At 42.5% G+C, this 12,358-nt stretch overlaps 1 protein-coding gene across 3 annotated transcripts in view; it reads right to left on the bottom strand.

Annotated features, from left to right (window-relative positions):
• PPP1R3A (protein phosphatase 1 regulatory subunit 3A) overlaps positions 1-12,358 on the bottom strand; it is a 129,553-nt gene that overhangs the window by 37,461 nt on the left and 79,734 nt on the right. For all 3 annotated transcript variants that reach the window (XM_029616481.1, XM_029616482.1, XM_029616479.1), the window contains exons 2-3: positions 4,710-4,780; positions 4,482-4,603 (exon numbers count right to left, since the gene is read on the bottom strand). In XM_029616481.1, the coding sequence (XP_029472341.1) occupies positions 4,482-4,603; positions 4,710-4,780 (193 nt within the window). The remainder of the gene's footprint in view (positions 1-4,481; positions 4,604-4,709; positions 4,781-12,358) is intronic.

The following is a 12,358-nucleotide window of genomic DNA, read 5'->3' as shown; positions in this document are numbered from 1 at the left end:
CTGGTCATGGCATTGATACGTGCCTGTCATAAAATCCCCCCACTTGCGTGGTTCAAACCTGACTTTGCGTGACTATACATGCCCATTTGCAAACTTTGGCACACCCATATGCATGCCTATGCTATTTAATAATATGCATGTATATGTGCACACATGGTATAAAATGGCTGCATCTCTAGTCATGCACTGACGCACACGTGTTCATGTGCGGCCATGCACCAGTTTGAAAGTTACCGTTCTGTGTACAAAAATCCAAGGAAGTAATACACAATAGGGGGTTACATAATAACATTCACAAAATAGGAAATAGACCCTGATTTCAAGGTAATAGTGACCAGGGCAGGGAGGATGCTAGGTTGCATAGGGAGAAGTAGAAACAGTATAAAGAAATTATTAGTCCATTGTACAGGTCATTGGTGAGACAGTTTATATCCTTTGGGAGGTATAGCATTCAGTTCTGGATGCTATACCGCCCAAAGGATATAGACTGAAGCAGTCCAGAGAAATCCTACCAAATTGGTGTGCATTCTGCATTGGAAGCCCTATGAAATTAAACTTAGGGAACTAAATATGTTTATCTTAAAGGAGAAGCAAGAAAAAGAAGATATGATAGATAATCCAATTCTTGAAATGTATGAATAATGTATAAGAAGCAAACCTTTGCCAATGGGAATGAAATTCTAGAACACAAAATGAAAATCCAAGGGGGTAGACTCATAAGTAACATCAGGAAATATTGTTTTATGGAAAGGATGATGGATGCACAGAATGCCCTCCTATATCAGGTGGTAGAGTCTAAGACAGTAACAAACTTCAAGAGGGCATGGGATAATCATAGAGGAACCATAGGTCCAAAAAAGTGAAGAGGCCGAGGAAGAATTAATTAGCAGATGGGGTGGTCTGGCAGGCCTTAAGTTCAGTAATAACTAGTATTTCCTAGCAGAAATACCAGTACTCTCATAGCCAGTGTGCCTGGCAGGATGAAATGACAGAATTCACAGTACAGAAATCACTAGAAGATCTAACAGAAATGGTAGCATTCACATAGGTCTATCTGGCAGACTCTGATGACAGAATTAGAAGGTAATTTTCAATAGTGTGTGGAAGTCAGCATATATGCACATCACTCAGTGCTTCTGAAGTTAAGGCTGTATCTTATAAGCTTAATTGTGGCAATCATACAGTTTATAAAAACCACATATTTCCACCTCAAAAGTACACATGCATGTGTCAGTACACACACATTTTTTTAAATACAGGGATCCTGCATAATACATGTACACATTTTATCTGGGAAATAATTGTAACCTATGTGTAATTACCCTCAGTAGATGCATGGAGACAGATATTTTAGAAAATATGTGCACACTGAAAATACTTGTTTGTGTACTTTTAATCACCAGTTTGCTTAGACCCTCCACCACTTCAGCCTGACCTCCTACCACTTAACCTAGACATCCCATCTAATAACTGCAAGCAAAAGACAAGTGCAAATTCATTTTTGCATCTCAGATACAACACTTACAAAATTCTTACTTGTGCATGTACTTCTGAACCCTACTCCAAATGCCCCCTTTTTTTTACTCTCAAAGAATTATGCATGTGAGGCAATGCCCCTATGTTCTCCCTTAAACTGGTGCAGAACCAGGCTAAGTGCCTGGTGACCTTTAATTCCCCTTGTGAGAGAGAGCTCAGTGTGTGGGGGGGGGGGGGGGGGGATCATCAGGGGAGGAATAAGAGCTGTGATCCAGGTGGGGATAGTTAGACCAGGGCCTGGTCCCCAGGAGGAAGGCAGCTTCTGTGAAGTAACACTGTTCAAACACTGAGCTGTGCTGAAGCTGAGCTGTGAGTATTGAGGGAAGCAGAAATGAACTGTGAGTAATATTTACACCGTTCTAAAAGGAAGACAGTTTTCTGTTGTATGATTGTGAAGCTGTAATAACTATAAGTGTTTTAAGAAAGGCTAGAGTCAGAATGCATTTGTATCTCCTGGCCTGGGGTATCACCACTAGGGATGTGAATTGTTTTTGAACGATTAAAATTATCGTCAGATAATTTTAAAATCGTCCAAAATTGTTAGAGTGCACGATACAATACAAATGCCCACGATTTATCGTCAGGGGCATTTGTATTGTATCGTTAAATAGGGCACACCAAAAAAGCCCCTAAACCCACCCTGACCCTTTAAATCGACCCGACCCATCGCTATTTTTTTTTTACGGAGGCCCGCGCCACAAAAAAAAAAAACAAAACCATCTGACCCTTTAAATTGACCCCCCCCCCTCCCGACCCGACCCATCGCTAATTATTTTTTTACTGAGGCCCGCGCCGCAAAAAAAACCAAAAAAACCCATCCGACCCCTTAAATCGACCCCCTCCCGACCCGACCCATCGCTATTTTTTTTTTTACGGAGGCCCGCGCCGCAAGAAAAAAAAAAACCCATCCGACCCTTTAAATCGACCCCCCCCTCCCGACCCCCCCAAAACCTTTTAAAGTTACCTGGTGGTCCAGGGGGTCCTCGGGGGGCCTTGGGGAGAGGAGAGATCCAGGGGGGCCTCGGGGAAAGATTTCCCAGCCCCCCCCGCAGCCAAATCTGATCGTTAAGACGATCTGGCACACGATTCACATCTCTAATCACCACTCAGTCCCACATATTCGGCCGGATTTTAAAAGGGTTACGCGCATAAGTTATGCACGTAACCCTTTTAAAAAACCCCTGCGCGCGCTGAGCCTATTTTGCATAGGCTCAGCAGTGCGCACAAGTCCCGGGGCTTCGCAAGGGGGGTGTGTCGTGGGCATGCCGGGTGGGTGGCGCGATTTTCAGGGTGTTCTGGGGGGCATGTTGGGGGCGTGGTGCCGGCCCAGGGGCATGGTCGAGGCCTCCAGACCAGCCACCGGGTCGGGTGATGGCGCGCCAGCAGCCCGCTGGTGCACGCAGAGTTACGCCTGCCTCCAGCCGGCGTAACTTTGCCAACAAAGGTAAGGGGAATGGTTAGATAGGGCCGGGGAGAATCCAGGCTCTCACCACCTCCTGATGACATCGCGGCTACACGCATATCTTACAAAATCCGGCGTACTTTTGTTCGCGCCTGGTGTGCGAACAAAAGTATGCGTGCGCGTAGATTTAGAAAATCTACCCCATTGTGTCATGCATGGGATTTTTTCTCTAAACCTAGTACAGAGAAAAACCAGCCTCTAAAGAAAGTGTGGTGTATGTGTAGCTTGCTAGAAGCAGTGTGGAGGCCAAACGGTTTGCAGAAGAAAGAAGCAAAGTGTCTGTTTAGAGTACAGACAGTTGCAAAGATGACCTCTGATTCTAAAATGAAGTACAGAACACAGGGGGCTTGTGGTTCTAAAATAAAGAACAGAGTACAGGGGTTCACAGAGCACGGTGGCTTGTGAAAGGGTGTAGCTCAGAAGCTGCATTGAAGGAAAAAAAATAAGTTTCAGGTAGAGAGGAAACTGTAAGTGGGCCTGGTTGCAGGGACAGCCAGAAAGTGGTAGGTTTGAACCAGCTAAAGAGAGAAGCTCTGCTGGGATTTTAGCCAGATAATGATCTATCCAGCCAAAAACTAGCTGGACAGGTGTCTCAATATTCAAAAACGTGCCATTTAGACAGATAATTTTGGAGTTATCCATCTAAATGGCTTTAAATATTGGCTTCCTTATGTTCTGGCAGCAGCCACTTTAATGGTAGCTGGATTATTGTGGGATTTGTGGTTAGACATAGTAGGGGAGGGGCTCTTGATGTCAACCAAATAAGGGATCTTGCAGGAGGGTGGAGTACAAAGGAACCGAGGCCTTCGGAACAGCCACCAGGCTGGGGGATGGAGAGCCGGCGCACAAGTTACGCCTGCCCAGGCTGTTCAGCTCGGCGCACGCAGGTTGCACAATTGTGCACCCTCCTGCGTGCGCCGACCCTGGATTTTATAACATGCACACGGCAGCGCTCGCATGTTATAAAATCGGGCATAGATTTGTTCGCGCCGGGTTGCGCGAACAAATCTACGCCCACGCATAACTTTAAAAATCTACCCCATACTGTTCCCCTGCACTGTCTGGAAAGTTCATTTATTACAGTAAAAAGTTTCACTGCCTTCAAACACTCCATTAAACTTGGTATAAAATCTATACCAACAAATTAATATAAATAATAATAATGTAACTGATTTCTTCCTGAAAATAATTATGAAGAAAAAAATGTTTCTGATTGGTAATTTATTGGTGAATTAAAAGTGTCCTGATGGCAATGTAATAAGTATTAAATAATTTTAAAATGCTTCAATGATATTTAATAAATAGCAGCCATAGTTATGGAATTTAATTTTACCAAACTGAAAATATATGGCTTGTGTCAATAGCACATGGAGAATTTGAAATGTTTCATATCTTCTGTCTGAAGCCTTCAAACAGGGTTAGGTATCAATACAATTCTACCATCAGAGACAGTATCAGCAGAGGCTATCCAATAAACACTTACCAAATGCTCTATTTCTTTTTCATTATCTTCACTAAGTTCTATGTTTCCATTTTCAATGTTTTCATCACTTTCTTCAGCATGATCAGCATTATGATGACAAACTATTTCTGGGATAGCTGCAACTGAAAATAAAAAATAAAATGCAGTTTCATAATACTAACTGAAATGTTCATCCATGCACCAGCATTATTACTAAACTCTGAACTATTAAACTGGAACCTGTTGTACCTGTGGTTTGTGCTTTATTCCATTCATCTGCCTCAGCATCTACCACTAGCGTTTCTTCTTCTCCTTCTTTGCTGTTAAGTGAAACAGGAAGGCAATGTGTTATTCTGTAATAATATCTAACAAGATAAAACTTGATGGAATTTGAAATTCCTATGCCTAAATACAGCAAACACATAACACATTTAGTTCTATATGATATGAAATACAGCACCCAAGTAAAACTAAGGATCAAAAATCTGAAAAAAGAATCCAAAATTATCTTCACTTAATATAAGAACATAAGAACATAAGAAATCATGCCTTTGATCCGAGAACAACAAAGCATGTAACAAATCAAAGCAAAACACATCCAAAATGAACATATTAACATTTCAAACATATAACACATCACATTATCTTCAAATGATTCAACCCTAAATCACCTACCCTCCCAGCCATAAAATCTTCTACTACCTTACAGTTACTCAGACCCAAACACCATCTCTAAAAGCCAAGCTTTGGTCAATTTTTGGAACTTTAATTTTGGTAACTTCCAGTCTACATATTTCGACAGATAAGGAAGGAGCAAAATAATTAAAGGGTCGTTTGGTATTTGCTTCCAGCCTAGCTACCCCATCAGCTGGCAGCTCTAACAGGGCCTGCTGAGATGACCTCAAACATCTACCTAGTACATCTGGCACCAATCATTAAGCTAACTACAATAGAGATTTTGAGTATAGACAACAAAAAACAACTGATAACATTTTACAGGTTGCTAATGCAATGCTTTTAGGCTAGGAGATTTATGCCATCAATAACCTACCTGTTGTATTTTATAAATAGTCTACTGTACACTATAGGCTAGTAAACTCTGATATAGTGAATTACAAAAGTCTAGGTGGCTGGTCACCAACACAAGAATTACCCCATTACAATTTGGAGGCAATTATTAGTGTCCCCTTCAAATGCTGCAAGTCTGTGGGTCCTCTAAGCTCATTTTCAAAAAGAAAATCCCTCCAGAAATGCCTTTTGAAAATTTCGGGCTGGTGGAGAACACAGATATTATTATACAATGCAGTTGCAAAGTGCGCATAGTAAAGTACAAGCAGAGACATTGTGCGCAAAATGGAGTCACATCAGAGACAAATAAAATGCTGCCATTAAATATTTAAGAAATTTAGCTGTTTTTGTCTCAGATAACATAAAAGTCTGTGGTCATTTTCTTGGTTTTGATTTCTTATAGCTTTCCTAAGCCCCTGAAACAGACTTAAGTCAAAATGCTGACAGTGTCAGGCACTTACTGCTGCAGGAGTACAATATCAAAGATAAGAAACATAAGAAAAATTTGTCTATATGGAACAAAGATAAGTGACCTATTTGGAGATATTACTAGCAGAGACCCCACATTTTGATCATAGGGAGTCTCACCAACCACAACATGTCAGATTAGGATGTATGTCCATTTGGAAGGTCTATAACAAGGGTGGATAACTCAGGTCCTCAAGAGCCACAAACAGGCCTGTTTTCAGGATATCCGCAATAAATATGCATGAGATAGATGCACATGCACTACCTCCATTATATGCAAATCTATCTCATGCATATTTATTGCGGATATCCTGAAAACCACACTTGTTTGTGGCTCATGAGCACTGGATTTGGTCATTTCTGGTCCAAGAGCATACCTTCTATAGGGTTCCATGCGTAGGGGAGAGGGGTTGGGGTGTGTTGGGGTAGGACTGGAGAGGAGTGTCAGCAAATGCTGGGGTCAGATTGGGGGGAAGGGTGAAAGACAGTGCTGTGGTCAGACTGGAGGAAAGAAGATAGTAGAGGAGTTGGGCTGTGGTCCAACTGGAGGGGAAGAAAGAGTGCTGTAGTCGGGCAGGGATGGAGTGAGAAGAGAGTGTTGGGGGTTGGCTTGAGAGAAAAAGTTCTGAGCACCTCCAAATTGACATACCCATTACTGAATTTTCAATGTCAGCTAGTGTAGACATATTAAAGCATCAGAAATAATTGTAGAAGCATTTTTCAGTCAGAATTATATATCACTTCTGCAGCCAAAAATTTCTTAAACATAAAGATGCATGCCACAGTTCATCTAATATTTTTTAAAGGTGATTTTGTAAATATTTTATCATAAATAAAACAAAAATTATTGTATTGCATCACATTTATTTATTTATTTAGATTTATTTGGTTTTATATACCGATGTTCAATTTGACATATTACACCGGTTTACAGAGTAACAGAGGATTCTATAAGAAATAGGTTTCTTATTTAACATTGTAACCGTAACATCTGTAAGAACATAAATTTAGAAGGAAAAGTAGGCAACGATATAGATTATAATAAGAGAAGATTAACTTAGATTTAACTGTATAACACTTGATGAATAGCATATGGTATGATAGAAAAGTAGGCAACGATATAGATTATAATAAGAGAGGATTAACTTTGATTTAACTGTATAACACTATAATTATTTTTTTATAATAGTCAGTTTCCATTTTTCTCCCTCCATGGTCTCTACGTCTTTCCCCTCCCCATTTGGTATGGCCAGCTGGCACATGGGACCATCACCAGCCTGAGAGCTGAAAGGGTGCTTCCACCATGGCACATCTTTAGTGCTATTCACTTTGGCTTGCAGGTGTCATCACAATAGCAGCAGCTATCTTCTCTCCCTGCTTGGGAATGAGTACACCATCTCTGTGTTACTCCCAGGCCTGAAAAGCTCAATAGATGAGGGATATGAATCTAGATGCCTCGAATCCCAGGGTGCATGCTATGGCCTGAGACACACCTAAGATACTTTTTCTTTTTTCTTTTTTTACAGTTTGCAAATATCAGAACAAGTAAACATGATTTGGTAATACGTTAGAGAAATTTCCACAAACAAAGAAGAATGTTACAAGACTGGACTGGGAGTAGACATTCAACAAGGAAGAATGGCAAGCCTTATAATTCCCTTCTATAGATTACTGCAATTTCTCACTGTTTGGGATACCAGCTAATCAATTATGACCATTGCAAATAGTTCAAAACAGTACAGCATGGCAGTTAAATGGAGTGGCTTGATGTGTGCACATTACTCCAATACTAGCTGATCTTCATTGGGACTATCTTCTAAAGCATATTAAACCACAATTTAATGCTGTAGCCATGATGCTATCGAGATACAGATCACAGGTGAATTAAAATGGCCTTGTTAAAATGAACATAGCCATTTTAATATGGCTACACTCTGTATAGTACCCTGCAGACCATCAGAACTGGGCTGAAGATATGGCCCTGGTTACCATGGGATCAGGGGTGTTCAAGGCTATCTGCTGCCTGAGGCAATGAAATACTTGGTGTCGCCTCCGCCTCTCCCCCCCAAAGCATGGTACAGGTTAAATTAGCAAGAGGGTGGTGGGAGTGGCGGCTTCCTTGGAGTCTAGCTTTTTTGGCTATTTGAAGTACTAGGGAAGGCGGGAGGTAGGATCAGGTTTCCAAGGGGAGTAGCAGAGAGAGTGCTAGTGATCTTTCTAGGAAGCTGGTAACCTTGTTACACTCTTAGAAGTTCTACCACTTGCCTCTCACCCTTCCCCAACATTTGCCCCATGGAAAAGTGGGAAATGAGTGAATGGTGTGTGTCTGTGCTGTGTGTCTCTGGGCCATTGCAAGGGTATTGAGCACCTAGGTGAATCTTACAGCTTGCACACATGCCCCACTGGCCCTCCCCACAAACAATAAAAAATTATGCATTTATAATAAGATTTTACATGAAAAACTATAGTCTTCTGAGGTTAAAACATCATTTACATTATATTTACATGCATTATTGTGGTGCCAAGCAGAAAACCTTGTAAAAAAAAAAAAAAAAACCAAGACAATTGTAACCCATAATGTATTTGGCCAAGTGTATTAGATGTGAGCTTGGCCCCCAGAAAGGCATGAGTAAACTGAATTGCAATTACAATAAGGTAAACCTCCCATACCTAAACAGTACTAACTGCCAGCACTACCCATGAAACACTACCCCTGTCACATGGTGCCATCTTGTGCTCCTACCATGTGACAGGGGCTGACCAATGGCATCATGTGACAGGGGCCGACCAATGGCTACCATGTGACAGGGGCCTTCCAATGGTACCGGTAGCCCCTGTGACATAGTAAGGGCAAAGGCTATTGGCACCATTTTGAATACTGGTAGGAGCAAAGGATGGCGCTAGCCGTCCATTGCTCCTACCATGTGACAGGGGCTGACCAATGGTACCGGTAGCCCCTGTGACATAGTAAGGTCAAAGGCTATTGGCACCATTTTGAATACTGGTAGGAGCAAAGGATGGCGCTGGCCGTCCATTGCTCCTACCATGTGACAGGGGCCAACCAATGACATAGTAAGGTCAAAGGCTATCGGCACCATTTTGAATACCGGCAGCCAATGGCGCAAGTGCAGGAGATGATCCAGGACCCCCCTGGACCATCAGGGACTTTAGGAAAGTCTTGGGGGGGATCAGGAGGGTGGGGGGTTGTAGTTAATTAAATTTAAAGGGAATAAATGCCGAATGCAACGTATTAATGGATCGGGCTTTCCCCCCCTTGACCGAATGCAACGTTTCTGGGCCCCGACGAATACGTATCCCGAATCCAACGAATACTTTCCGACTGCACATCCCTAGTTAACAACAGCAGCCTGGTTCTGCCCTGGTTATGGTGAAGCCCATCCCTTCAGAAAAGATCTTACAAAACTGAATCCCTCTTCCTTGCACTATCGTCTCATCCACGCATTGAGACTCTGGAGCTCTGCCTTCCTCTGGGGCCTGCATGTGGAACAGGAAGCATTTCAGAGAATGCTACCCTGGAGGTTACAGTTTTCAGCTTTCTACCTAAGAACCTAAATTTAGCTTCCAGAACACCCTCCTACATTTTCCTAAGTTGTTGGTGCCTTCATGTTAATTTTGTTCAGTTCCTAGTTAAGTTTAGATTGCTATGGGAGTAGGGATGCATACAATTTGAGTCCTTTAAATTTATTTGTATATTCAGTATTTATCTGTTAATGACTTACAAAGGGATGGTTAAATTATTGATAAAGCCTGGGGCAATCCTGTGTTTAAGTTAAAAGTCTGATTATTTTTTCTTTTTATGTGAAAGTGTCTCCTACTTATAAATCAAGGGATGAGCTAGGACTGGGTGGGAAGGAGGAAAATCAAAACACTCAAACTCCTGGCTTCTGCCTGCCTTCTAACTAGCTATTTAATTCAGACACACAAACTCTTGGCTTCTGCCTGCCTTCTAACTATTTAATACATTCATACATACACACTAAAGAATATGCCACAATAGTTTACTTCTTCCCAAAACTTTTTAAGTTCTAAAATTTCCCAAAGCAGTACTTACCGATGTTCTTCAGCCACCAGCAAGGTGATCCTCTCCTTCCAGTGCTCCCACAAGATCTAATATGATGCTACCAATCAACTCACAAGAAATGTACATAATTTGTTCTATTTTCAGAAAACATAGAATGAGCTAGTTCACTTGCTCTCATTCATTTTTCTGGTACCAACCAGTATTTTTCTCTCTTATCCTGAAAATGAATTACCTGAAATATTTACTATGGTATTACTAATTAATCTGAAACTTTACTTGATTCCACAGTAATTAAATTTATCTAAATTACTTCCTTGTGATACTCTGCCAAGGAATGTCACCCTCTTAACTAGTGGGCTAGTCTATAAAATTAGAAGTGAAGGTAGGGGTGGGGGGAGTTCTCTTTCCTTCTACTCTTCCTTTCTCAAACTAAGTAGAAAAAATAACTAAGAAACAAAAAAAACAACACAAAAAATCCTTTATTCAAAAAGTTAAAAGAACAAAAAGTTATTAATAAAAATGATCCCCCTTCAAAGTAAGGTCTCCACTGTTGAATTCAGCCAGAAAAACTTACCTGTTGTAGTTTAGCTCTTCCAAAAAAGGCAGATTAGTTCTTAGCTGTGGAGACCTATATGCAGAGCTCAGATCCTCATCCAATTAACACAGGCAATGAGCTTCTTTCAAATCCCAAGGTTCAAAGAAAAAGCTGTCCCTTTGAACTACTAAATCAAAAGGCAGAAACAAAAAGACACTAGAGCAAGGCAACCCCCTTCCCCTCTACTCTTCCTTTCTAAAACTAAGTAGAAAAATGCCTAAGAAACAAAAAAGGCAATGCAAAAAATCCCTTTTCAAAAATTAAAAGAACAAAAAGTTATTAATAAAAATTATCCCCTCAAAGTAAGGTCTCCGCAGTTGAATTCAGCCAGAAAATCTTACCTTTTGTAGTTTAGCTCCTCCAATAAAGTCTTTGAGGCAGGAACAATCCCCGGCTACTCCTGTCTCAGTGCTCTGACATTTGAAAATGGCCATCAGTAAACCCAATGCCAGAACCATAATCTTGCATGGTAGACTCTGTACCTATGGCCATACAACATAATGGTGCTGGCTGCACCTGAGACAAGCACCGAAGCGATGTCACTTCAGTGAGAAGCACCAAAGCGATGCCAGCATCAGTGAGACTAGTAGTGCCATTTTCACATCTGCAGGCATCAGGGCAGGAGTAAGTGGGCATAGTTCCTGTCCTTTTCATCTTACAGACCCCACAGAATAGAGATGTGAATCGTGTCCTCGATCGTCTTAACAATCGATTTCGGCTGGGAGGGGGAGGGAATCGTATCGTCGCCGTTTGGGTGTTTAGAGTATCGTGAAAATCGTTAAAATCGTGAACCGGCACACTAAAACACCCTAAAACCCACCCCCGACCCTTTAAATTAAATTCCCCACCCTCCCGAACCCCCCCCCCAAAATGCCTTAAATTACCTGGGGGTCCAGCGGCGGTCCGTAGCTAAATTGGGGGAAGGGGGAGGGCAGGAAAACCGGCACACTAAAACACCCTAAAACCCACCCCGACCCTTTAAATTAAATCCCCCATCCTCCCGAACCCCCCCCCCCCCAAATGCCTTAAATTACCTGGGGGTCCAGCGGCGGTCCGGAACGGTCTCCTGCAATTGAATCATGTTGTCTTCAGCCGGCGCCATTCTGCTACGGACCGCCGCTGGACCCCCAGGTAATTTAAGGCATTTGGGGGGGGGGTTCGGGAGGGTGGGGGATTTAATTTAAAGGGTCGGGGGTGGGGTTTAGGGTGTTTTAGTGTGCCGGTTTTCCTGCCCTCCCCCTTCCCCCGATTTAGCTACGGACCGCCGCTGGACCCCCAGGTAATTTAAGGCATTTGGGGGGGGGGGTTCGGGAGGGTGGGGGATTTAATTTAAAGGGTCGGGGGTGGGTTTTAGGGGGTTTTAGTGTGCCGGTTTTCCTGCCCTCCCCCTTCCCCCGATTTACGATTTTTTGATGATAAATCGGGGGAATTGGTATTGTATCGTGGCCCTAACGATTTTTGACGATTTAAAATATATCGGACGATATTTTCAATCGTCAAAAAACGATTCACATCCCTACCACAGAAGGGGATAAGTGGGTGTCAGGGAGGTCCCCAGCCCCAGTAAATGCTTCTGGGGGGCAGAAGGGGCTTGGAGAAACCCTGGCTGGGCCCAGCTCAGCACAGCCAGATAGGTCTGGACCCTGCAGTTTTCTTTCAGAGCAGATGGCAGGGAAGCCCCACTGGGCTTGGCTCAGCCTAGCCGGATAGGCTTGGGAACTGTGG

The sequence above is a fragment of the Rhinatrema bivittatum genome, chromosome 9 (assembly GCF_901001135.1).
Source record: "Rhinatrema bivittatum chromosome 9, aRhiBiv1.1, whole genome shotgun sequence".
NCBI lineage: Eukaryota > Metazoa > Chordata > Amphibia > Gymnophiona > Rhinatrematidae > Rhinatrema > Rhinatrema bivittatum.
This window is presented reverse-complemented; position numbering and strand designations above follow the sequence as displayed.